General features: G+C 46.1%; 2 protein-coding genes across 6 annotated transcripts in view; one reads left to right on the top strand and one right to left on the bottom strand.

Moving 5' to 3' along the window:
• PPIL2 (peptidylprolyl isomerase like 2) overlaps window positions 1–1,438 on the top strand; it is a 29,333-nt gene extending 27,895 nt beyond the window's left edge. The window contains exon 21 of the mRNA XM_029922867.1: window positions 32–1,438. The gene's annotated coding sequence lies outside the window, so the exon portion shown is untranslated. The remainder of the gene's footprint in view (window positions 1–31) is intronic.
• On the bottom strand, window positions 1,087–26,650 carry YPEL1 (yippee like 1). Of its 5 annotated transcripts, XM_029922869.1 has the most exons (7): window positions 14,512–14,528; window positions 11,912–11,983; window positions 11,298–11,403; window positions 10,651–10,933; window positions 6,451–6,494; window positions 5,394–5,502; window positions 1,087–4,258 (listed from the first exon to the last, which is right to left on the bottom strand). In XM_029922869.1, the coding sequence occupies exons 4-7, from the start codon at window positions 10,765–10,767 to the stop codon at window positions 4,169–4,171; spliced, it is 360 nt and encodes a 119-aa protein (XP_029778729.1). In that variant the 5' UTR covers window positions 10,768–10,933; window positions 11,298–11,403; window positions 11,912–11,983; window positions 14,512–14,528; the 3' UTR covers window positions 1,087–4,168. The 5 variants fall into 5 exon arrangements, with proteins under 5 accessions (XP_029778729.1, XP_029778730.1, XP_029778731.1 ...); XM_029922870.1 differs by lacking the exons at window positions 11,912–11,983; window positions 14,512–14,528 and adding an exon at window positions 26,639–26,650; XM_029922871.1 differs by lacking the exon at window positions 11,912–11,983 and having other exon boundaries at window positions 14,512–14,534.

The following is a 26,650-nucleotide window of genomic DNA, read 5'->3' as shown; positions in this document are numbered from 1 at the left end:
TGCCCACCCATGTTTTCTGTTCATTCTATAGCCTGTGTGCCAGCCTGGCTTCCTTGCTCCTGATCTTGACATGGCCACCTTGGTCTTCCCAAAGCACCTCTGCAGAAGGGTGGGGACAGCTGCCGCCTCCTGCCGCCGATCTCCTTTGGCCGCAAGGCTGTCCACTCCTCACACTCACTCCCAAGGCCTATGGGCTTCAGGTCAGCAGAGCCCCACCCTCCATCCCACGTGCTTGCCCTTGGTTCTTTCCCTCACCCAAACTTCAAATTCATCAGCAAGTGTCAATAGCACTTCCAGAACATACTTGGGCTCTTTTTCCATCTCTGATGCCAAAAGGCTCAAGCCCTTTCTCTCACCTGCCTCTGTTCAAGCCCCTGTGCATAGGTCATATCTGTGTCACCCTCTCTGCAGTCCCCCAGCTGGAGCCAGGGACCTGGGCTCTAGAGAGTGACCTCTCAGCCTCTGCCTTTGGCCAAGCCCTCATCCCTCTTCTTCACGACCTCCTCACCGCTACCCTTCCAGCTAGCGAAAGGCTCATACTCCAGTGTTTATGCCTGAAACCTATCCCAAGAGGCTGGTTCGCCCAGGAGGTGAGGGCTGGGTGCAGCAACAGCCGTGTAAAGGCACTTGCAGGCCCCCAACTAGTCACTAGTGGGCTCAGGGTGCATGGGAGTGAAGGCCTGGGGGAGAGGGAGTGTCCCAGAGGGCTCCTAACCCCTCAGTGTTCAGGACAGGTGAGCTTAGGTTAGGCATGCTCGGGCTACATGGACAAGCCTCAGACCGGTGGGGAGCCTGGCAGCACAGAGCTCGTGACAGCGGGCCGCATGGCCCCACATGGGACTGGAGCCGCAACAAGGGAAACCAACTGCCTTATGCCTGGACTCACAGAGCCCACTTACCCGTCTGCCCAGCAAGGACCATGGGCGGTCACAGCCATGTTGCCCTGTGGGCCACACCCAGGACTAGCTGCCTCTGTGGCTCAGGACAGGAACAGGACTGCACGTGGGAGAAGCTGTGGGCAGTGGGAACTGTGGGAATCCAGGGCCCCTAGCACCCGCAACAGGAGTGGCTACTGCGAAGGACACATCTGGCAATGGAAGCTTTATTTTTCAACCTCACACAGACACAGGACAGAGGGCTGGACATGGAGGCTGAAGGAGGCTTGTGCACATGAGCTAAGCAGTCCTGCTCCAAGGGGCAAACCTTCGGGCTGTTGTCCTTTGGTCCATTCCTCCAGCTGCACCTGGTGACCACATGCACCTGGCCCAAGGCATGGCCGGGCCACCCTGGGCTGCAGATCCACCCCAGAGCCTTTGACAAATGAGGGTTTACATTTCTGTAGGTCGTTTTGGAACTTAGTTTTCTAGTATTAAAACCACTTGGATTTTGTAAGTACCTGATGAAGTCATCAGGTAAATTAAAGGACTTTTGAAAAAAATTCCCATTTCTGATTTCACCTAGTATCTGACAGATGCCATCAAGAATAAGCGTTAAGTATAAAAATACTATATATATGTATATATAAAACAGCAACAAAACTAAACCACACTTCTAGAGCAGATGTGCTGTGCCAGAAAACACCACATAGTTTAAGTTAAATGCATTTATGATCCTGGCATCACCTCCCAAACTTCAAGGAAAAAATATTTTAAATAATTTAAATAAAAGTCACAGGATGATATTTACTGTTTAGGAATTTAAAAGGGTGGAACATTCCAACACTTTACCAGCACATCTGGTTATGGTCTCGTGCGTGAATGTCCTTCCCTGAAGCCAGCTCATGGTCCGTTCTTTTGGTTTCAAAAGGAGCTTGGGTTTTTCAGAAGACCATCAAAGTGGTAAGGGTTTTCGATGGTATCAATTACCAAGAAAACAAAACAAGGTCTAAGACCACTAGTAAAAATGTTTCAATGCCATCACAAAAGACAATACAAAAACCAAAGTGCTCAAATTGAAGGAGCGTAAACTTGCCCAGAACATATAAAAGCTTATTAAGTAGAAGTTTAGTATGTACAAAAATCAGAAGAATTTGAGAAGATTCTTTAGTTTCCGTGAAGATCTTGTGGAGAAGCGCTCAGGAGCCCTGCCCTCAGTGCCCCCAGGACCCCCACTTCCCTCATCCTCTTGGAGCCTCGGACACAGTGCTGAGGCTCACGGAGGCACCAGGCAAGAAGGGAGGTGTCTGTCTAGGCAAAGTTTTCCAAGAGGAGTGCTCCTCAATGAAGGTGTCTTTCTGTCCTTTCAAAGTTGCCACTAAAGACCAAAGCCGCAGAGGACCATGCTGCATGCGCCAGCTCGAGAGTGCGGTGTCTTCAGGTTTCTGTCTGTGGCAGGGAGTGTGCTGCGCGTGCAGGACTGTGCCCCGGGAGCCTGAGGCTGTGCAGGTGCACTGAACTCAAACACGGGGCTGCTCTGGGACAACCTACATCTGGGGGTGGGGGGGGCGCCAGCTCAGGCAGCAGCAGCCTGCGGGAGCACCTGTACATGCAGAGGCCTACCCGGCTGTACAGAGATCTGCCTCTGACATGTGGAGATGTGTGTATACCAGCTCGTGCTCCCGTGCTCTCGCCCACGGCAGAGCAGTGCCATTTCCCCACATTCCAAGGCTTAAGCCAAGAGATGTTGCCAAAAGGGAAACTAGGTGAGCAGCTTTGCCAGAACCAGCCAGGGGAGCCCGGTACCTGCACGGGCCATGGGCTTGGGTTCAGGGGAGGGCTGGAGGGAGGGAAGGGACCTCCCACTGGACTGGAAGCCATCTTCTCAGTGTTCCCTCCCAGCCAGCTCACATTTGCCACCGGGTCGACCTTGTCTGCAGGTACTTTCAGAGCCATTGGCCAGGCTGAGAAACATCTGGGCACGCTGCCCTTCTCTCTCCCTGCCTCCCTGGGCCCTCTCTCTTCCTGCCCCCACCCCCAGCTCTGGGGACCCAGGGGTCTCTCCCCCCAGACTCCTGGAGTAGCTGGCCGCGCCCAGCAGCTAAGTCAGGCTAGAACACTGAGAAATAAAACTTATTTGGGAATAATTTTTGGCCTCCATGCTCTGAACATTGGCCAAAATTCCGCAGTGCCCTCTCCTTGCAGAGGCACAGGTGGATGGCCGAGACACAGGACTTAGAAGACCGCCCAGGTCCCTTCAGTTCAAGGGACAGAACTAGTAGGGCACGGGAGACCCATGTTCATTTACAAAGTTTAAATTGGCCTTGGAACTTTACCTCTTCCTGAAAAAAATATTAAAACAATCTCCCAAATCTCGAGTTTGGGAGTTTATCCTGCTTGGTCTGGCCTCTTTCGTATACAAAAGTAATTCTTTATCTTCAAGTACATCAGAGTAGAAAAGGAAATCCGATTTTACTTGGTCCAGTGCGTTAATCTCTAACTCTGTGGACCACCCACCCTCAGCAACGGACGCCGAAGCCCCACTGCCAGGGCCCTGCCAGACTGCAGCCTATGCAGCAGCGTGCCCCTGCGGACCCCTGGAATAGTCTTTGCTAACACGTTTTCTAGATAAGGAAGCTGCTGGCTTAAACAAACAAGATGTTCCATTAGACATATTTCTCTATTTATAGCTTATCTAAAATGTAATCAGTGTCCTCTTCTGTTTTTGAGCAAGGCTTAAAAAAAAAAAAAGGTCCAATGGCGTATAGATCCATTGACTGCTTCTGGAAGATTCTTAAATGAGCACTTTGCCTTAACAGCTCATTTGCTAGAGGAACAGCCTATTTGTAGTTTCCCGGATTAGGGGAAAAAAGGGAGGGGGCTACAGTACCCCCACCCCAAAAGAGAGGAGTGAACTTGCTCTTCTAAAAAGGCCCTAACCCTATGGCCCGCAGGAATTCAGTTTGGTTTTCTATCGAACGTGTAAGAGCACAGCCAAACTCTTAACGTAAAGGCATAGGTTAAAAGAAGGTATTAACTAGACGGGTAAGTCATCAGTTGGTTAATTCTTTCTCTGGAACTTGACACGTTAAGAAAAGGTCATTGAAACATTTCGGAAACAACCATGTACATGAACAGGACAGAGGCTGAGGGGACACCTTACCACTGGAACGGCTGGAAGAGGCCAGCCTACAAGGTTCAAGTTCAAGAAACACTGTCATCCAGGATGCTCCTATGTTTCCATGACATTTAGTTTCACAAAACAGTATTCAGAAGAGAACAAAGTTTTCACGTTACTCCCAACCATTGTCTTTGATCATGTGGGCAAGCTCAATAATAAATTTTCCCTCCTTATATTTCTGACTGCTCTCAAAGGCATGTTCCTTGAAAAAGAAAAAAAGTAGAAAGAAGGTCTCAGGAGAGAATCAATTTCATTTGGCTTCATGACACTCTTGGTAAAGAAAGTAAGTGAATGGTATTACATCTCCCCAGGTGATCCCTGTGCAGTGCTGACAAGTGCACCCAGGACAGGACAGGTGACCCCTACTCGTCGTTGAAGTTACAGATAAATTCACAGGGAAAGGCTAATTCAAATTTGCTACCGAGCCTCTACCATGAGCGAGATGGTCTGGGAGGCAGAGGAGCCAGAGCGTCCTTGCAGGGACTTCGGGTAAGGGGCAAGTGAAGGCAACTACGCCAAGTACCCTGGGGGTCGTTCAAGATGTCAGAAGAAGAGAAGGCCCTTGGGTGCCCAGTGAGGATGGAGCACAATGGGCTGGGGGTGGGGGGCCCTCACCGAGCTCATCTCCATGTGTGATGGGGAATGCAGAGAACAGGAACAATCGGGAATTCCATAAAGAGGGAGAGCAGCTGTTCTGACCAAGACGACCAGAATGGCTGCAGAAAAGCATGTCACGAAGGCAGGCGCCAGCCACACCCAGATGCGCCTCTCAGATGCCAGATCCCGGGGAGGACATGCACTTGATGGCAAGGGGACCAGGTGTGTGGGCCAGAGGGACACATCTGGGAATCAACAGGAGGGGTGGGGGGAAAAACGGTAGCAAGGAGTGTGGGGGAGCAGAAGTTGCCTGCAGGCCAAACCTCTGCTGGGCAGGGGAAAGCCAGGCCTTGGTGGGCGCGGCAGAAACTTCCGAGCACCGCAGCTGGGTCTGCTTGCCATTGCTACTGCAGAATAACGTCAGCAGCCACTCTGGGCATGGCCGGCCGGCAAGTGTCCCCCAGACAAGTGGGGCCCTCCTGTTGTTCCAGGGGCCCCTTGCGAGGGCCAGGTCTGCAGAGTGGGACTGTGCGGCGTGACTGTCCCCTCTGCCCTGGGAGTGCAGGTGTGCCTATGTGATTGCATCCATCTTTAATGGGCTCAGAAGAACTTGTTATAAAACATGGTCTGACACTTCCAGGGAGAGGGCTTACTTCTTTGCAAATTTTGTGTCCATTTGTAATGTGTTTTATTTGGTAACCTGTGCAGTGTTCGAGAAGTCAGAAAAGACGGTTACTCACATATTTCCACCCGAGCGTGGTTTTGCAGTTTTCACAGTAGATGTCTGCGACCGCGTGCAGGCCAGTAAGAAGGACCCTCTCCTCTGCGGGGCCACAGCCCACGTTCACCCTGCAGGGAAGGAGGCAGGGCGTCACTGGAGGCCACGGTGGTTTCTTCTGGCCCCCCTCCTCACGGGGTTATTTCTCCAGCTAACTAGTTACCAGAAGCACCCGTGTTTCTTTTTAATGCCCCACCTTCCTGCCCCCTGCCCACCACCACCTTTTATGAGAAGGAACAACTGTTCATTTCCCCAGGAGAATCCAAGATGGGCCGGGCTGTTGGGGAGGTGACCACAGTTCTGGAGTGTACTGCACAGCAAAATTCAAACCCACCACAAATGGGGCACAGACCACACCACGTATAGGAACTAGTTCCTCAGGTAAGAGCACACCCTTCCCTGAAACTCTGACTAAACTGTACAATCCTTTAAGATCACTTAAAAACACTCTATCAGGGGCTTCTGAGTGGCTCAGCTGGTTAAGCTGACTTTGGGTTTTGGCTCAGGTCATGATCCCAGGGTCATGGGATCGAGTCTCGTGTCAGGCTCCACACTGAGCATGGGGCCTGCTTAAGATTCTCTCTTCTCTCCCTCTCCCTGGCTTGTGGGTATTCTCTCACTCTCAAAATGCAAAATAAAAATAAAAAGGGGTGTCTGGGTGGCTCAGTTGGTTAAAGCATCTGACTTTGGCTCAGGTAATGATCTCCCAGTTTGAGAGTTTGAGCACTGCATCGGGCTCTGTGCTGACGACTCAGAGCCTAGAGCCTGCTTCAGAGTTCTGTGTCTCCCTCTTTCTCTGCCCTTCCCTCATTTGTGCTCTCTCTCAACATTAACATTAAAAACATTTTTTTAATGAAGATAAAAGTAATTTTAAAAAACCCCACTGGTTATTCTAGCCTCCCAGGGAACTAACTACATATTCCAGCTTTGAGTAATTATCTGCATGGATGTACAGAAGCAGCAAATGTGATGTGACTGTGAACCTGGCAGGTCTACAGGCCACCGGCGGTGGTACTCACACAGAATTGAAGAGGTAGGCTCGTCCCTGACTTCCCTGAAAAGACTGCAAAGAAGAAAAAGATGTCACAGATTTGTCGCAGTAAGATAAAAAGGGACAGTGAGTTTTGCATTTTGGAATGAAGGTGGAGGACCTCAACGTGAGGGGGAGGGTGGAGCTGAGAAGCAGAGACCACAGGCCTCTGGGGCTCTGGACCCCACACAGGACCCAGAAGTCCCAGTGCTCCCAGAGCACGAGAGGGGCTGCTCGGTGCCCTGATTCACTCCACCAGGACAAGCTGCACCACTGGCTGCCACTCAGGAAGGGCAAGAGGGAGTTTCCATGTTTTTCCATTGAAATTTAAAACAAAGCTCTATATTCCTTAGTTGGAGGGAGGGACCACCTTCCAGTGACATCTTAGAATGTGTTAGAGATAAGTCCAGAAACAGCTTGTAGCACATTCATGTAGTCTGGAATGAAAAAGGACACAGGATGGATACTGTAGGGTCAGTCTCAGACTTAGCACCCACACCCTTCAAGCTCAGGGACAAGAGGCAATGGGAGTTCCCTCTTAGCCAGACAGGGGGCTCGTCCACTCTGTGCCAGGCTCAAATGACCAAACAGAGCAGAGGGGACCTCAAAAATAATGAAATCAAGAACACTTTTGTGTTGTTGTTTCTTTGCCTATCACCTCAGCACAAATTCAAGACTGTGAGCAATGTTGACTGGCACACAGGTGACAATATCTAAATGTAGAAGACACACACTGTGTGACCAGCCATCCCCCTCCTAAGAATATACCATGGTGACAAATGGACTGGAGTGCTTAAGGAAATGTGACAGGAATGATCAGCATTCACCATTTGCAACCACAAAACAAACGGGATGGAGATTTCCAGCAGCAAGGGAGCAAACTAAGGGCACTCACGTCGGAGACTCCCGCAGAAATGACCACGGGGATGGGAGCAGATGGGCGGGAGCGCGTGTGGGAAGACACTCCTGACAACCCAAAGGCCGCACAGTGAAGGAGAGCTGCCTGTAAGCTGCCGTGTGGTGGGAGCCCTGAAATCATGTTCCCGCAGACAAAGAGAAGACCACACGCACCAAACTACTGATGGTGAGAAGTGTAAGGAATGGAGTAGGGGGTGAGGCGAAGAAAGCCCTTCCGTTCCTGCCTCACAGGCACAGTCACTGCTGTGCAGTCACACACAGCCGCTGCCACTATTACAGATGGCAGTGCCCTCGCTGACCCCGTGGTAAGCCACTGTGACTTGGGGGCTTTTTGCTATTGTGGCATAACCTAGCCTAAGGCAAGCAGCGTTTTGACTGAGATATACAGCTTTTAGGGGCACCTGGGTGCTCAGCCAGTTGGGCAACGGACTCTTGGTTTTGCCTCAGGTCATGATCTCCTGGTTCGTGAGCTGGAGCCCTGGTGGGCAGGGGGTGCTGTGCGCTGACAGCATGGAGCCTATCAGGGAATTGTCTCTCCTCTTCTCTGTCCCTCCCATACTCACTTGCATGTGTGTGTTCTCTCTCTCAAAATAAATAAACATAAAATATATATATATACAGCTTTCAGGCTAAGAAGAGTTTTCCTTTCAAGTGGCTTTCTAGAATGAGGAATATTACTTCATGGCCAATTTAACAAGCATCTTACAGGCTTTCCTGTACATCCTTATCAGCGTCAGTTCTGTAGATCAATTTTCCTAATTCCCTCCCCTACTCTACAAATCCTTACTTGTTTAAACAGGGTTTAGATCAGTGATGTGGTGAGATCCATGGTTCGGGTTTAGGCAGAAGTCAGGCCAGAGCGCAGGCCTGCAAACGTCCATGAGTGAGGCCAGCTGATAAATATTTCAGGCTTTGAGGGCCACGTGGCCTCTGTTGCAACTACTCTGGCCTGATACATAAATAGATGAATGTGGCTGTGATCCAGTAATACTTCACAGAAAACAGGTGGTGTGCCAGATGCGGCCCACAGATAAAACCAGAGGCTTCCAACAACTAGACCTGCCTGCACCAGGAACGGGGGCCTTGGGCCAAGGCACCACTTACTAGTGACACAGATGGCTCCATGGGCCTGTGAACACCTGTCAAGACAATATCTCTGTCCTCATGTGAACTGGATTCTGCTCTACATGGTAGCTTACAGACTAACAATGTATGGAAGGAAAAGCGGTGGTTTCCTATATCACCAGCTGAAATACAAGGTCTGATGCCTCCTGGCAGACAGGTTCTCAGCATGATTTTGTCCTGAGATGCTCAGTTAAGGTCACAGCTAATGCCACCTAACAGGCCTCTATTTTCAATGTAATTTAAAAAACAGTCTTTCAGGCTCGTTGAGAGAAGCATCCCAAATTCCTTGTGACCGGGCCTCCAACCCCAAGACGGGGCCTCCAGGAAGCTTCAGAACCAACAATGTGATGATGCCCAACACCTAACCTTCTGAGATGGTACGCCTCGCAGAGGTCACCAAGCGACACATCCCCATCTGTGGCTCTGCCTTCCATGAACTCAGACACTAACACACACGGAGCCTGCCATGGAAGGCACCCAAAAAGCCAGGAGCCGAGGCCTTCCCATTTCTTTTTTTTTTTTTTAATTTTTAATGTTTTTTTAAATTTATTTCTGAGAGAGAGAGAGAGAGAGAGAGACCGCGTGAGCAGGGGAGGGTCAGAGAGAGAGGGAGAAACAGAATCTGAAGCAGGCTCCAGGCTCTGAACTAGCAGTCAGCACAGAGCCCGACGTGGGGCTCGAACCCACAAACCGTGAGATCATGACCTGAGCTGAAGCTGGACGCTTAACCGACTGAGCCACCCAGGTACCCCCCTCCCATTTCTGACTTGAATCTTCTGAGTGGACAAAGGAGTCACAGCAGCAGTGAGAGTGCAGAAACTCTCCGCCTCGTTTCATGGTGTTGATTTCAGATGAAGAACAGAAGCGAGACAACCGTTCATTACCACCTAGCTAAAACACAGGTAGGTAAGTGTTCTTCTAACTGAGTCAAGTGCGAAGCCTAAGCAGGGATTGCTAAAAGGTGCAACTTCCTGACTTGGTTTTTGAAGGAGCATGAGGTTCACGTAGTCCAGGAAGGCAGACCCACGAGCACGGGGCCAGTGGTTGTGACCCGCAAGGATGGGCAGGCGAGAACGGTCACAACTTCCCACCTACTATGTTTGAATCATTTTTACAAGTTCACAAGTGGCTGATTATAGACCTCACACACTGCTTAAAGAGTCCAACTAAATAATAAGAAATTGGGGGCCCCTGGGTGGCTCAGTCAGTTAAGCGTCCACTTCAGTTCAGGTCATGAACTCACCGCTGGTGGGATCAAGCCTCCCGTCAGGCTCTGTGCTGACAGCCCAGCGCCTGGAGCCTGCTTTGGATTCTGTGTCTCCCTCTCTCTCTTTCTGCCCCTCCCCCACTCATCCTCTGTCTCTCAAAAGACATTAAAAAAATGAATGTTAAAAAAAATTTTTTTAAATAATAAGGAAATTGGGCAGTTCTTTTCTCATCTATGAGGCTGTTCCTAGTCCTACACAGAGTGCCTGGGGCAGCTGCCATGGCCCTGTTCAGGGCGTCCATCCTGAGGAATTTTCTAAAAGATCCTCTCTTCAGGGCACTCAGTCAGTTAAGCGTCCAACTCTTGATTTCAGCTCAGGTCACGATCCCACAGTTTTGCGTGGTCCGTGCTTGTAGCGTGATAGCGCTTACAGCATGGTCTGCACTTACAGCAGAGTCCGCTTGTGATTATCTCTCTCAAAATAAATAAATAAACATTAAGAAAAATCCTCTTTTCCAATTCCTCTAGGATAGCCTGTTTTCTCCCTAAACATTCTGAGTTTTTAAAATTTCTTAATTCCCTTATTACTAAACTCTTTCCACAGATTTCCTAGACTTCCTTTGTTCCTTCGATGTTTTTTGGTTTTACATTAACTTTACTGCTCTGACAAACTAACCTACTCCTCTTGCTTTTTGTGATTCCTGTCCCTCCACACCTGCTCCTTGCACGGACACCAGGACCAACCCGCCAAGCACACCAACATCGCAGTGCAGTCACACTCCATCACGCACGGGACTTTCACCGACGCTGCCCGGGAGGCTCTTCACTGCCAGGACACAAGAGACCCACAAAGTCACGTGATGGTTACATGTTCGTCTACGAATTAGGTCTGATCATCCTTAGGGGGATCGCATTGTTTTCTGGGCACAAACCACTTGCCTTAGAGATCAGCTCATCATGATTGGCCAGGTGGGCTCTGCAATGGACACAGCTGTACGTTCGGTGACAGTTTGGCAGATAAGCTTGGAAAGTTTTGGATTTTGTCATCTTCACCATCTCGGCGGGGCACTCCTCGCTCAGCTCAGGGCTGGCACCAAAAGAACCGCGGCTCTGCTGGGCTCTCTGACAAAAGAGACACTGAAATATGCATGCAAGAGCCGTTGTTGTTCAGAGGGCGTGTGGCACTGTCCACACAGCTGGGACGAGAGAAAAATGTCACAACCTGCCAATGAATCAAGATAAAACAGTGAGTAGGAGGGAATGAAATACATCAAGGAGGCATGTTCAGGGTGCATGTGTTTTGAGGAATAGGGTGGGGGGCCAGAACTGGATGGTCTAATGCTTTAGTATTATACATAAAGAATATTAATACTTCAGGGTACCTGGGTGGCTCAGTCAGTTAAGCATCCGACTTTGGCTCAGGTCACAATCTCATTGTTTGTGGGCTTAAGCCTTGTTTCTGGCTCTATGCTGATTCAGAGCCTGGAGCCTGCTTTAGATTCTATGTCTCCCTCTCTCTCTGCCCCTCCCCTGCTCATGCTCTGTCTCAAAATGAATAAACATAAAAAAAGAAAGAAATTACATACCAGTCCAGAAATAAACTCTTGTGTAGGGTCAAATGATTTTCAACAACGGTGCCAAGATGATTCAATAGGGAAAGGGCAGTCTTTTCAACAAGTGGTTCTGGGAAAACTAGATATCCACATGCAAAAGAATGACGTTAGACCTTTACGTAACACCACATACAAAAATTTACTAAAAAAGGTGATGGCTGGGTTGCATACTCATTTAAGTATACGACTTTGGCTTGGGTCATGATCTCATGGTTCTCGAGTTTGAGCCCTGCATCAGGCTCCCTGCTGTCAGCATGGGGCCTGCTTCAAATCCTCTGTTTAACCCGGACTCGTCCCCTACCTGCTCTCTCTCTCTCTCTCTCAAAAAAAAAAAATTGAAAAAAATTAAGTCAAAATGGATCAAAGACCTAAATGTATGAATGAAAACTATAAAACTCCTAGAGGAAAATATAGGGGAGCGTGGTTACAATATTGATGTGGCTTGATTTCTTGCAAAGGACAGTAGAAGCTCAAATGTTTAGATTTATAGAAGGTAAAGTGAGAGAAAAATGGGGCAGAGCACCTGCAGAACACCAAAGAGAAAGAAAGAAAAGTCTTAGAAGTACCCAGAGGGGAGGGAAAATTACCTTTCAAAAGAACAACTTCCCAAGTAAAACAATAGAATCCAGAGGGCAGTCAGGAAAGGTACCTTTAAGGTCCTGAAAGATAATAATGGTTATTCCAGAATTCTATATCCAGTGAAAATATCTTTCAAGAATTCGGGAATGACATTTTCAGACAACTAAAAAGGTTGACTTTGGCAAAATACCACTAAAGGAAGTACAAGGACGTGCTTCAGACAGAAGAAAAACAATACTATTCAGACGTCAGAGTCTATAAAAAGGAATGGTGAATAAAGAAGATGGTAAGTAGGTGGGTGAAAGAACAGCAGTGTCTTGTACAGCTTTAAAAAGACAGGACCGTAGGGGAGCCTGGGTGGCTGGTGGCTCAGTCGGCTGAGCATCTGACTCTTGATTTCAGCTTAGGTCATAATCTCAGTGGTGGGATCAAGCCCTGTCTCAGGCTAAATGTTAGAGTTTAAGGTTACAGACTGGACAGAAGACAAAATTCATCTAAGACGCAATTTACAAGAGACATATCTTAAACATAAGGACACAGAATGATTGGAAGACAAAGCTAGAACCTGGGTGGTGGCAACACAGACATACAGTTTGTAATTATTTGCTAATGATATATTTGTTTCATGTACTTCATATATGAACGTGATTCACAATAAAGTAGTTAACGTAAGTTAAAGGATGGGGCGCCTGGCTGGCTAAGTCTATAGAGCATGCAGCTCTTAATCTCAAAGTTGTGGGCTCGAGTGCCATGTTGGGTGTAGAGAGTACTTCTAAAAAATAAAGCAGTAAAAGAACAGAACAAGATACAATATGCAAAAAATAAAAGAAAAACTATGCTAATATATTAACATTTCCCTTTTTTAAATTAGTTTTTTAAGATTTTATTTTTAAGTAACCTCTACATCCAATGTTGGGCTCGAACTCAGAACCATGAGATCAAGATTTGCATGCTCTACCAACTGAGCCAGCCAGGAGCCCCTAACATTTTATTTAAATAATATTTAAGGGAAGGCTTTACTAGATAGAAAAATGGGTTACTCCATTATCATAAAAACAGCAGGGAGATAAATAACAAATGTAAATCTTACTACTTAATAACATAGTCTCAAAATATATAAATCAAACATTGACAGAACTGCAAGGAGAAATACATAAATCTTTAAACACAATAGGATTAACTGATTATAGTGTATAAAGCATAAACAAGATATACTTTTTACATATTTATAGTATACTTAATATTCAGCATATAAATATGTAGTATAAATACATTTTATTATACTTTTCAGAGCAGACAAACACAAACGAATACAGACATAGAAAATGTGCATGATGTGAACCACGCGGACCTAAAAGACATGGAGAAAACTGCGTCTAAGAGCTCCAGAACCCACATTCACTTAAAGCACACAAACACTCAGAAAAGCCAAACATACAGCAAGTCTCAACCAACTTCCAAGGATTGAAAACACAATATATTCTCTGACCACAAAACACTAAATTTAGAAATCAATAAGAAAATACAAGAAAAAAATCTTCATACGCTTAAAAAGTCAGAAATGTACTTCTTTTTATACAAATAAGTGGAAAGATATTCTGTGCTCATGGATTGGAAGAATATTGTTAAAATGCTCATGCTACCCAAAGCAGTGTATACATTCAATGCAATCTCTAATGAAATACCAATGGCATTTTTCAGAGAACTAGAACAAAGAATCCTAAAATTTGTATAAAACCACAAAAGATTCCCCAAAGCCAAAGCAATCTTGAAAAAAGAAGAGCAAAACTGAAGTATCAGAGTCCTTAATTTCAAACTCTACTACAAAGGAACAGTAATCAAAACAGTATGGTACTGTTACAAAACCAGACACACAGGGGCATCTGGGTGGCTCAGTCAGTTCAGCTTCCAACTTCCGCTCAGGTGTGATATCGCAGTTCATGAGTTTGAGCTCCACGTCAGGCTCTGGGCGGACAACTCGGCCTGCTTCAAATTCTATGTCTCCCTGTCCCTCCCCCATTCACACTCTCTTTCTCTCAAAAATAAATAAACATAAAAAAATTAAATTAAAAACATAGATAAAAAAAGAAAAACCAAAACAGATACACAGATCAATGGAATGAATCCAGAGCCCAGGAAAAAACTCACACACATATGGTCAATTAATTTATGACAAAGGAGGCAAGAATTTACAATAAATGGTCTTTGGGAAAACTGTGGACAGCTATATGCAAAAAAAATGAAACTGGATCACTGTCTTATATTGTACACACAAAAGTAAATTCAAAATGGATTAAAGGCTTGAACTAAGACCAGAAAGCATCAAACTCCTCAAAGAAATCAGAGGCAATAAGCTTTTAACATCATTCTTAGCAAAATGTATTTTGGACCAGTCTCCCCAGGCAAGGGCAATAAGAGCTAAAACAAACAAATAGGACTACATCAAACTGAAAAGCTTTTCCACAGCAAAGGAAACCATCAACAAAAGACCACCCAGGAAATGAGAGAAGATACTTACAAATCATACATCTGATAAGGGGTTAATAACCAAAAAATATATAAAGGACTCACATAACTTAAAAAAAAAAACAAAAAAAAAAACACCAACCTGATTAAAAATGGGCAGAGGAGGGCACCTGGCTGGCTCAGTCGGTGAAGCATGCAACTCTTGGTCTCGGGATCATGAGTTTGAGCCCGACACTGGGTATGGAGCCTACTTTAAAAGAATGGGCAGAGGACTTTAATAGTCATTCTTCAAAAGAAGATTTACAAATGGCCACCAGTAACATGAGAAGCTGTTTGACATCACTCACTCATCATTAGGAAAATTGCAAATCAAAGCTACAAGGAGCTGGGGCACCTAGGTGGCTCAATCAGTTAAGCATCTGACTTTGGCTCAGGTCACGACCTCCATGTCCATAAGTTCGAGCCCTGTATCTGGCTCTGTGCTGACAGCTCAGAGCCTAAAGCCTGCTTCAGATTCTGTGTCTCCCTCTTTCCTTCCCTTTTTCTTTCCTTCCCCACTCATGCTCACTCACTCGCTCTCTCAATAATAAACATTAAAAATCAAAAACAAAAACAAGAAGCTATCACCTCACACCTGTCACTGGCTATTATCAACAAGACAAATAACAAGTGTTGGTGATGATGTGCAGAAAAGGGAAACAATGGAAGGAGCCCAAGTGTCCATGGATAGATGAATGGATAAAGAAGATAGAGTGTATATACACACAATGGAACACTACACAGCCATAAAAAAGAATGAAATCTTACTATCTCCTCATGAAATCCTAAATGGATGTTAATAGTACTACACTAGGTGAAATAAGTCAGAGAAAGACAAATACTATACAATCTCATTTATATGTGGAATCTAAAAAAAGAAAAAAAAAACCCAAACAAAACAGACTCACAGATCCAGAAAACAAATGGTTGGTTACCAGAGGGGTTAGGGGTTGGGGGAATGGACAAAATAGGTAAAGGTGATTAAGAGGTATGAACTTCCACTTACAAAATAAAGATGTCATGGGATGTAATGTACAGATAGAGAATTTAGTCAGTAATTTTGGAATAACGTTGTATGGGGACAGAGGATGGCTAGATTTACAGTGGGGATCATTTCATAATATATAAAACTACTCAGTCCAAATGATGTACACCTGAAGCCAACCAGATACTGTATGTCAATTATACTTCGAGTTTTTTAAAAAGTATAATCCAGGGGCACCTGGGTGACTCAGTCAGTTAAGCGTCTGGCTTCCGGCTTCGGCTCAGGTCATGATCTCACGGTTTGTGGGTTTGAGCCCTGCATTGGGCTCTGTGCTGACAGCTCAGAGCCTGGAGCCTATTTCGGATTCTGTGTCTCCCTCTCTCTCTGACCCTCCCCTTCTCGTGCTGTCTCTCTGTCTCTCAAAAAAAAATTTTTTTTAATGATTTTTATTTAAAGTATAATCCAAAGAGGAAAAAAAGGAACATACTTCTCTATACCCATGGGTCTAAGCATATGGAAATCAGAAAATATTTTGAATTAAAACAATGAGTACTTCCTAGTACTTAAAAGGAAACATATAATCTTCTGAGGAGGTAGATTAGAAAATAGGACAGGTGAAAAAATTTTTTTTAAAAATTTTTTGGTTTTTTAAGTTTAATTTTGAGAGAGAGAGAGACAGCATGAGCAGGGGAGGGTCAGAGAGAGAGGGAGATACAGAATCTGAAGCAGGCTCCAGGCTCTGAGCTAGCTGTCAGCACAGAGCCCTGTCACCACAGAGCCCAACAAGGGGCTCAAACCCATGAACCGTGAGATCATGACCTGAACTGAAGCCAGACGCTTAAGTGACTGAGCCACCCAGGTGCCCTTACGACAGGTGAAATTAATGAGCTAAACACCCATCTTTAAGAAGTTAGAAAAGTGACAGAGTAACAACCTAAAGAAAATATAAGGAAATAGATAAAAATTTAATGCAACAGACAAGAAAAACACGGATATACAAGAAAGGATCAATGAAGCCAGAAGTTTATTCTCAGAAAGACTAAAAAAATTGATACAGCTTTGTTCCACTGACTGGAGGGAGGGTCGGGAGTGAGGGAGATATCAAATAATCTGGCAGAAATAAAAATGGAATAAAAATGGAACACCAATTTCTTTGGGTGAGATTTTATGGGTAATAGGATGTTGTGATCAATTTAATATATTTGAATATGTAAACCCTACAGATAAATTCCTGGAAGAAATACAACTGAAAAATAGGACTCAGGAAGAAACAAGCAAACCTGAATTCAGATCTGATAAATAGTAATGAAATGGAAATGGAAGTGAACGCAGCTAGCTTAACTTGATACCAACCCTTGATCAGGGTAGTGAAAGAATAAAATTCACTATAATTTTCTTCTCATGAGCCAAAATGCAAGCATCCTAAATCATACAACCAAACAGAATCTAACACTATTTTATAAGGATAATAAAATACAATTAGGTTGACATTATCACAAGAATACAAAATTCTTTAATGTTAGAAAATTTAGTTAATAAAATGTACTGCCTATTGTTCTCTCAATCTGTTTATCTCAACAGATGCAGAGAAAGTATTTGACAAAATTTAACATCCATTCGCAATTTTAACAACGTTCCATGAAGACTAAAGGACATCAGGGAACTTCCTTATCTGTTAAGATATCCATAAAAATCAAACAACCAACCAACCCAGAGTGAACATCAAGATTAACGGTAAGACTTAGAAAACATTTTCTTTGAGATCAGGAATGAACCTCCATACCACCACTTTCATTCAGCAATTCCAGAAGTCCCAGCCAGCTGGGGAAGGCAAGGCAAGCAGGCATAAAGATTAGAATGGAAAATATCCACTTCTACAAGAGTGTAACAGGGGTGCCTGGGTGGCTCAGTTGGTTAAGTGTCTGACTTTGGTTCAGGTCCTGATCTCACAGCTGTGAGTTTGAGCCCCATGTCGGGTTCTGTGCTGACGGCTCAGAGCCTGGAACCTGCTTCAGATTCTGTGTCTCCCTCTCTCTCTGTGCCCCTACTTTACTCATGCGCTCTCTCTCTCTCTCTCTCAAAAATAAACAAACATTAAAAAAAATATTACAACAGTGTAACACAAAGAATCTTAAGAATAAATTCGAAGACGTGAAACACCTTTACAGAGAATAGTATAAACTTTGAGGGACAATAAGAAACACCTTAATAAATGGAGAGATACACCAAAATCAGGACTGGTATGAATAGAATTCTCCTTAAAGTAATTTTTATTACTTTATTTTTAAAGTTTTATTCATTTTGAGAGTGCGCAAACATGCACATGTAGGGGAGGAGCAGAGACAGATTGGGATGAAGAGAATTCCAAGCAGGTTCAGTGCTGTCAGCACAGAGCCCAAAGTGGGGCTTGATCCCATGAGCCCTGAGATCACAACCGGAGTCAAAACCAAGAGTTGGATGCTCAACCTACTGAGCCACTCAGGGCACAGGCACCCCTATTTTTTTTAAGCCCCTGCCCAGTGCGGGGCTTAAACTCACAACCCTGAGATCCAGACGTGAGTTAAGATCCAGAGTCAGATGCCTAACCAACTGAGCCATCCAGACACTCCAAAGTAATTTTTAAATTAAATCCAATTCAAATAAAAATCCAGGAAGATGTGTTGGGGTGTGTATATGTGTGCACACATATGCAAACCAGGGAGCCAGCATGAGGCAGAAAGAGATTTGATTTTAAAACTTCTAGAAGTATCTGTAGGAGAGGGAAAAGTTCCCTCAACCCTCTTGAGGTCCCTGGCTGGGTCTAAAAATTAAACTGGCAAAAACAGATTAGCAGAAGAAAAGCACTCACATTTTATTGAATGCTTACATGTACGTGGGGAGCCTACACAAGGGAATGAAGACCCAAAGGAGTAGCAGAGCAGGAAGCTTTTCTACCTTTTAGACAAAGAAACTATTTGTGAAGAACTGACAAGGCAGAGGGGTTTGGACTAGGGGTAGTCCATGGAGAGGAAATACTTAGGAAGACAGGGTAGGTTTAACAAGGTTTGTTTATACAGAATTCAGAGCCCCAAATTCGCGGTCTCTGGTGATATGAACTTCCCTCCTCCTGGTACAGAAGGGCACTTTTCACATGGGAGTTTCAGGGAATAAGGGCAAAGGGTGACGTCAGAGTGACCTTCCTCCTCCTGCCATTTTCTCAAAATCCTCTAGCTTAAAGATATTCAATATGGTGATATATTTTACAGCAGTGGGCCCTGAGCCCCGTCATGTCCAAGGTCAACACTAGTGAGGATGAAGAAGCCATGGGTGGCTCAGTACGTTGTGAGCCTGACTTTGCCTCAGGTCGTGATCTCTCAGTTCATGCATCTGAGCCCTGCATTGGGCTCTGTGCTGACAGCTCACTTTGGATCCTCTGTCCCCCTTTCTCTCTGCCTTTCTCTGCTCATGCTCATGCTCTTGCTCTCTCTCAAAAATAAATAAATAAAAAGTTTAAATACTAGGGAGGATGCTCTTGAAGAGCGTGAAGGAAGCATGTATTCTACTGGTGTCTATCAGAGAGAAAGTCTTGCCATTTTCTTTCTTTTTCTTTCTCTCTTTATGTTTATTTTTGAGGGTAGGAGACAGAGTGTGAGCGGGAGAGAGGCAGAGAGAGAGAGATGCACGCAACCTGAAGTGGGCTCCAGGTTCTGAGCCATCCAGGTGCCCCAAGTCCTGTCATTTTCCATGGTCATCAAGACAGTGAAGTACAGGCACAGGAAAGGAAAACAGGTCAATGTGACCCGAAAGAGAGCCCAGAAACAGACCTATGCATAACTGGACACCAGATATAGCAAAGTATTACCCCTCATTGGGAAAGAAAGGTTTCCAAAAAATGGTGCTGGACATTAGAGATACCCATCTATAGGAAAAGAGAAAGCTGGATCCTATTTAATACCATCAACAAAAATTAATGGGTCATTCCATTTCCCAACAGAGAAAATCAACTAGCAAGAATATTGTGGGGCCACCTGGGTGCTCAGTTGGTTAAGTGTCCAACTCTTGCTCGGCTCAGATCACGATCTCACGGTTTCTGAGACTGGGCCCCTTATCCGGCTCTGCACTGACAGTATGGAGAGCCTGCCTGTGGTTCTCTTCTCCCCCTCTGTCTGCTCCTCCCACTGATTGCACCCCCCCCAAATAAGTAAAAAAAAGTAAACATTAAATTAAAAAAAATATTGTGGAGGAAATTTCTGCACAAGGGACACACATCCACACTTACCCATCTATCCGCCAAAATTAAGCTCCATTTCTTTCTCCAAAATATGGGCTTCTTAAGGTAGTTCTGAAGAAGTCTGATTATATGAGGTATTCCCGATCAGTGATTTCCCAAACCTTCACCTTTTCATGCCATCACATAAGCCCCAATACATCTTATGAGGTTTTATCTGTTGCCCCAAACTACCAGACATTCCATGAATGTGAACCCTGGCATCCCTCCTATCTTTGAGGGAAGTCACGGAGGCCAGTTCCCAGAGGTGAGTGTCAATTCAGACACGACACTGGCCACAAAGACAAAGTCAGTCCACCATACGCATGCCCCACCCATCATTAATGGCAAATAAGGAAGGAATAAACCTGTTCCAACATTTTTTTTTAAGTAGGCTCCACACCTGAACTCACAACCCTGAGATCAAGAGTTGCACGCTCTACCGACTAAGCCACCTGGGTACTTCCTGACTTCACTTCTTAATGGACTCATGTTGAGTCTGTTTTAATACCTTATCCTGAGTTTTCTCTTCTTCCTGAAACGAAGCTTAAGCTTTGTCCCTTCTTTCGTTTCCTCAAACTCCCTCTGGTTCTCAAAGATTCTAAAAGCACACGGTGAAGAGGCCAAGAAACAGATTATTCACAAGCTGGCTGGTCAGGTTTTGGGAGTCCTGCCCCTTTAGGGGCAGAAACACTGTCCCCCAAGACTGGAGAACTACAGAAACTGCCCTCCAGTCTTGAAACCAAGGATTTCAGGGCATCTGGCTGGCTCAGTTGGCAGACCATGTGACTCTCGGATCTCAGGGTTATGAGTTTGAGCCCCACATCAGGGAGTAGGGTTTACTTTTAAAAAATGATTTCATTTATATTCAAAAGAACAGAGGAAGCCTCTCATTTTTAGCTTGTGTGCAATTCCCTTTGTGTGGGACAACACCTTTCAAAGCGGCAAGCTGCTGAGGGTCTTCTGTTTATTTTGAATTGCTCAATAACATGGATGTGTGTCACTGCACTGCAGGCCTCCACTGGATAGCCCCCGCCCCAGGTGTCCTCTGCCCGAGGAACCACCAGCGTCCAGAAGGCCTGCCTCTGTGGAATGGCCTTGTCACCTTTACTGAGCCCTGTCCACGCTCAGCATTCATGGCCAACCTTTCAAAGGCAAGAATGTGCCTCATGCACCCACATTTCATCATTTCTGTCCTGATCTCCACTCCTGTCCTCACCCCTCAAAGGGTGTCCTGGCAGAGCAATGGTCACTGATAGGTATGTCACACTGTGTTTTCAGCTGGCTTTTAAACAGGATATCCAGGGGCGCCTGGGTGGCTCAGTTGGTTAAGCGTCCAACTTTGGCTCAGGTCGTGATCTCATGGTTCATGAGTTTGAGCCCCGAATTGGGCTCTCTGCTCTCAGCACAGAGCCCACTTCAGATCTTCTGTCTCCCAGTTCTCCTTACCCCCTGCCCTGTCCAGTCACACACTCTCTCAAAAATAAACAAACATTACAATAAAATAAATAAAATCAGCAAGCTGCATACCCACTCTGGCACTGGGGGAATCATGGGCAAGTTCTCCGGCAACCAGTGGACAAAAAGGGCTTTTACAACCAGATCTACTGGCAAGTTAAGAAACGCCTTTAAGTAACTACAAGGCAAATGCATTCGATGAATAATGTTTACTACAGGACATTGTGTTTCCCCTAGGTTTGGAGGGCAGCAACCATCCCTCCGAAAGGTATTAATGCAGGGTAATTTCTTAGAGCAAAAACAATATTCTGGATTTCAGAAATTTCTCTCCTAAAATAAACATGTATAATTATTTTAAGAGACCATGAATCAGGCCCATGTCCATATGGTGCCGTTATCACACTTCTGAAGACAAAAACACTGAGAAATAAAGCCCCAACGAAGCAGCTCTGACATTTACAGGATGGAGTGGAGCCTGCCTGAGGGCCGCGGGCTCCCTTCCCCACACCCGGGGATATCTGTCCTCTCTACTCCCTGTGCCACCATGTCACCTCCCAGCACTGCCATTACCTGGCACATAAGCTCCAATCTCAGTCCTCCACTTCTCCTGGGAGGAGAAGGGGGGCACCAGGCAGAGAAAGAGCTCAAGCTAGAGTTCATGGTGAAAGCGGAACCCCAGGTGGGTGGCAGGGACACTGACTTCCATCATGGAAAGGAAACACAGCAGCTCTGAAGAGACTCCCAGCCCAAAGCAGAGTTATTTTAAGCTGCTGACTCGATGGGAACCAAAGGAACAAGCAGCAACCCTAAGAGATGGGGGTTCTTATTAGTCTCACTGAGCAGATATGGAAACTGAGGCCCAGAGAGGTTAAGCAACCTTCAAAGGTTGCACAGCTAGTAAGCTGTGGATTCTAAGCCATAGTCTAAGCCCTGGACCCTGTGCCTGAAGACATGTGAACGGGTGTGAACATCACTCATCGCTGCAAACTAAAGGCAGTCTGGTAGGTCTTACAACCCAGCAGGTAGGCAAAGTTTTTAAAAAAGATACCACCAGGGCACCTGGCTGGCTCAGTCAGAAGAGGATGTGACGCTTGCTCAGGGTCATGAGTTTGAGTCCCATGTGGGATGCTGAGATTACTTAAATACAACTTAGAAAGTTGATACCACAACTGGTGAGGGCTGGTTGTAGGCACCTGATAACACCTATCAGCACTTCTGGGCGCACATCCCTAGATCTAGCATCCATCAGGATTCACATTAATGGGCAATGGCATGAATCTAGTTTGCCTTGGGCAGAACCAGCTTCCTCCCTTCATACAGGGTCTTCCTTCTTACTTGAATTACAGGATGAAATGCTTTCCTCCACATTTCAGGACCTGTGGGCTTGGTATCAGTGGACCCACAGGGAGGGATGAGAAGACTCCTACTGCCTGTCTGGCTGCCCCCAAATAAAGCCCCCTTGGCCCTCTGTGGCCTCCCCCCCCCGCCCCGTCTCTGCATCTCTGGGGAACCCAAGGGGTGTCTGGGCTCTTCCAACACCTAGCAGCCCAGCACCTCTGCTCTCCAGTCCTCACCTCTCCTCTCTCTTGCCTCAAGTCCTGCCTCCACCATCTGTCTCCCACCAGACTACTGATTAACGTGCTCCCACTGAGCTCTTCTTTTACAACTTGTAATACATTCTTTTTATTTCTCCCACTGGTAACAAAGCTCCCCAGAGCCAGGCCCTTGGGACACATCCTAGCCGAGGTTACTGGTTTCCTTGCTATCAACAAGGGAGAAAGGCCAAGAGACTACCCACGCACCACTGCCCTTCTCACTTGAAAGGGTGGTCTCTAGACCCAAAAGACCAAAGGAAGCAGGAGTACAGAGGGAGTGAATCTTAACATGTAGTTATTTAACTGCATACTAAAAAGAACATAACGGGGGCACCTGGGTGGCTCAGTCAGTTAAGTGCCCGACCAGCTCAGGTCATGATCTCACAGTTTGTGAGTTGGAGCCCCAGCATGGGGGCTCCAGCGCCATGAGCACAGAGCCTGCTTGGATCTTCTGTCTCCTCCTCTCTCTGTCCCTCCTCTTCTCCCCCAAATAAATAAACTTTTTAAAAAAACGTTAAAAAGAACATAATTGAACATTTGATGCCCTGTGTTGGGGCAGGGGACAGAAAAACTAGAGATGCAAAGAGTAATTAGAAGCCGGCCAGGGCTCGGGGTGAGACCTGTGGCACCCTCAGGGAGCCAGCAGGTGAGTTCTGGAAAGAGGCTGCTGGCAGTGAGGTTGCAGGGACAAAGGTACAAGAGGAGTCAACTCAAACTGTGCCACATATTTGGTGGCCGTGGAACTCGAGCCAAGCTGTTACCTTATCTGTGGGTAAACTGCAATTCGCAAGGAGGTGCAGAGAATTATGCAAGATGTCATGTCATCGCTACAGTATGACGGGGTTGGCAAGGGCGTCTCCGCCTCATAAACCCCAACGGGAATCCTGGCCCTATGGGAGGCTCTACAGGTGCCAGATTAAGAGGCCCTTCCCTGGGTGTAGAGGACAGTAAGCTGGCTCCAAGATTTGCATTTTACCAGGTGCCCCAGGGTGTCTGTCACAGGAGGCATGGTGACTGCTCTCCTGACTCCAACAAGCACTGTCCTCCCCAGAACCTTAGCCCTCAGTATCTTGGCCGTTCAGAACTTTCTCCAACCTCCCCTGAGATCGCCTGTCAAAATTTCCACCCCCTAGACATTTTGCTGATCAGCAGGTCTAAGTACTTTTCTACAAACCAAATAAATCTCAAATGAAGGACATTTGAGAATGTTTTGAAAGCACGTCTATTGCTGTGTTTTTATTTTTTTCAGTGTTCACATTTTCTACAAATGTAGAAAGTTGCTAGTGAAGTTACACCTGGTACCTTAGATCTAACAGAACATGCGGAAAAGGCAAAATCAAAGACCTAGCAAGTAAAGAACACATGTCACTACACAGTCGGATATGCCCTTACAAATTAAAAGGGATAGCAATAAAGAGCCACAATGGGCTTAGTTAACAATAGGGGTTTCTTCCCTTATCTGTGTTTTAATCAGGGCTCCAAGGGTAACAGAATTTGTGTTTATTTTTTTTACATTTTTAAATTTATTTTTGAGAGACAGAGAGACAGAGCATGAACAGGGGAGGGGCAGAGAGAGAAAGAGACACAGAATCCAAAGCAGGCTCCAGGCTCTGAGCAAGCGGTCAACACAGAGCCCGATGCAGGACTTGAACCCACAAACCGAAAGATCATGACCTGAACCGAAATCAGATTCTCAACCGACTGAGCCACCCAGGCGTCCCCAGAATTTGTGTTTAAATTAAAGTTTAGCACAGTAGCTTCTTGAGATGCCATTTTAAAAAACTGTTTAATGTTTATTTTTGAGAGAGCAAGACAGAGTGTGAGAGGGGGAGGGGCAGAGAGAGAGAAGACGACACAGACTCTGAAACAGGCTCCAGGCTCTGAGCTGTCAGCACAGAGCCCAAGATGGGGCTCAAATTCATGAACCATGAGATTGTGACCTGAGCTGAAGTTGGACGCTTAACCGACTGAGCCACCCACACACCCTGAAATGCCAATTTTATATCTTCCTGGCATTAAATCCACCCAGGCAGAGTCTATTGGCAATCTGACCTCAGCATTTAAGGCAGTCCCAGCAGCTGAGTATTTGGTTTTGCCAGCTTTGCGCATCGGAACAGCTCTGTAGAGTTGAAGTGGTTATATGTGCTACTGAATAACTAAGAATACTGCTTCTTCATATTCTAAACTAGTTTTCCTTTATCAGTCTCCGAGGGTTTGGAAAAATACATGAAAACTCTTGGCAGTCCTCTGCCCTCTCCCTGCTCATCCCTGCCACTCGACATGGCAGTTCTTGTGAAACTTAGGGACCTGACCATGGGCAGGATTCAAAGAACAGGCATTAGAGGAACACTGCTTCCAACATAAAGAGCTTTACATGTTTCAGGACTTCAAAAATGGAAAGATTTGTCTGGACTTCAGTTACAAGGGTGTATCCATTCAGTTGTTCATTTTGGCAAATGCACCACAGCATTGTAGGATAGTAACAAAGGGGTACACTGAATGTGGGGCATATTGGGGCCGTCTGTATTATCTTTGCAACTTTCGCGGAAATCTAAAGTTATTCCATAACAAGAAGTTCGTTTAAAAAGCAAAGGCTATTGGAGCACCTGGCTGGCTCAGTCGGTGAAGCACTGCAACTCTTGATCTCGGGGTTGTGAGTCTGAGCCCCATGTTGCGTGCAGAGATTCCTTAAAGATGAAATCTTACACACACACACACACACACACACAATCTGGGGCTACCACTCAGATTGGTAATTAAGATCAGTTTTTTAAAAAGTGCCCAATACAGGCCAGACCCTTTGCTGCAGGTCAGTGGTAGCATATGATTTTGGGAGAGGTTCCTACAAGGAGGCACTCTTACGAGGCACTCTAACCCTGTGAGAGCATTAGAGTCTAGGAGAGCCCTCAGTAGTAGCATTCCTCAATTGTGCCACTACTGCCACCCAAGAACCCAGGGCTAGAAATAGGGGAGAACCATTGCAGGATTACAAAACTCAACACCAGCATCAAGCACAGCTCCTGGAACAGAGCAGGGACTCAGCAAGCCTGTGCATGGGTGTGGGAGAGGGGTAGCTTGCTCAGAGGAAGCACCTGAAAGGGTTCCCTAGAGGAGGTAAGCCTCCTCTTGAGGCTTGAATAGGAGTTTAGGAGCGAGGTGGGTGGAAAGTAGAATATTCTTGGCAAAAGAAACAACAGGTTAAAGTGTGTATATTCTGACTACAAAGAGGAAGAAGAAATGCAACTGAACAGAAAAGGCTTGGGGGTGGGGAACCTGATGTCTTCCAAAGCCATTATCTATCCAAAATGAAATTACAGCTTCCCCGCCCCCCCCCCCCATCCTGGAATTCAGCGCATTATCTGGACATCGAAGATGTCAGACGCAGGTCTGGGGGAGGGGGACCCTACTTAGCAGGTTTCTCAAGCTAAGGCTTTTGCAAGCTCTGCTTTAATAAAATCCTAGTGCCACAAGCAAGGAACGGATACGGAGGCCAATTCATTTTGGTCACGATCTTTATGTGGGCAACTTGAAAACACCCCCCCTTTTAATAAACATTCCTAGGAAACCTCTTTTGTCCTCATTTCCCTCCCCAGGCGTAACATTTTTTTTTTTCTTTAAGGAGGGAAAAGCCTATTACACATCAGCCATCTAGTTTATTCTGTGAATTTTTTCGTGGCCGAAGTGGGGAGGAGGCGGGGGCGGGGGGAGGAGAAAGGGGGGCAAAATCAAAGATTAGGCTTTGTGGTCTGTTCCAACACAGAGTGAGCCAAATAGCAAATTAAAAAATCAAATCAGAACAAAAACATCCACAGGTGCAGCCCGCTCGCGCCCCGCCCGCCGGCCCGGACACCCAACAGGTGCCTCCGGGCCCCGCCCGCAGCCGCAGGAGCCTCGGGTCGCCACAAAGTAGCCGCCCGAGCAAGTGTCCAGGCCCGCCCGTACTCACGGCCGCTCGGCG

Source organism: Suricata suricatta, chromosome 14 (assembly GCF_006229205.1).
Source record: "Suricata suricatta isolate VVHF042 chromosome 14, meerkat_22Aug2017_6uvM2_HiC, whole genome shotgun sequence".
NCBI classification, from domain to species: domain Eukaryota; kingdom Metazoa; phylum Chordata; class Mammalia; order Carnivora; family Herpestidae; genus Suricata; species Suricata suricatta.
The sequence above is the reverse complement of the archived record's forward strand: the minus strand, read 5'-3'. Positions and strand labels throughout refer to the sequence as shown.

Bases quoted from the DNA above. Each gene is read 5' to 3' on its own strand.
- YPEL1 (XM_029922870.1), bottom strand. From the start codon at position 10,767: ATGGTGAAGATGACAAAATCCAAAACTTTCCAAGCTTATCTGCCAAAC. The intron at 6,495-10,650 runs GCAAGTGGTTTG...TCTTCTTTGCAG, and splicing joins ATGATGAGCTGATCTCTAAG to TCTTTTCAGGGAAGTCAGGG. The intron at 5,503-6,450 runs GTGAGTACCACC...CCTTCCCTGCAG, and splicing joins GCCTACCTCTTCAATTCTGT to GGTGAACGTGGGCTGTGGCC.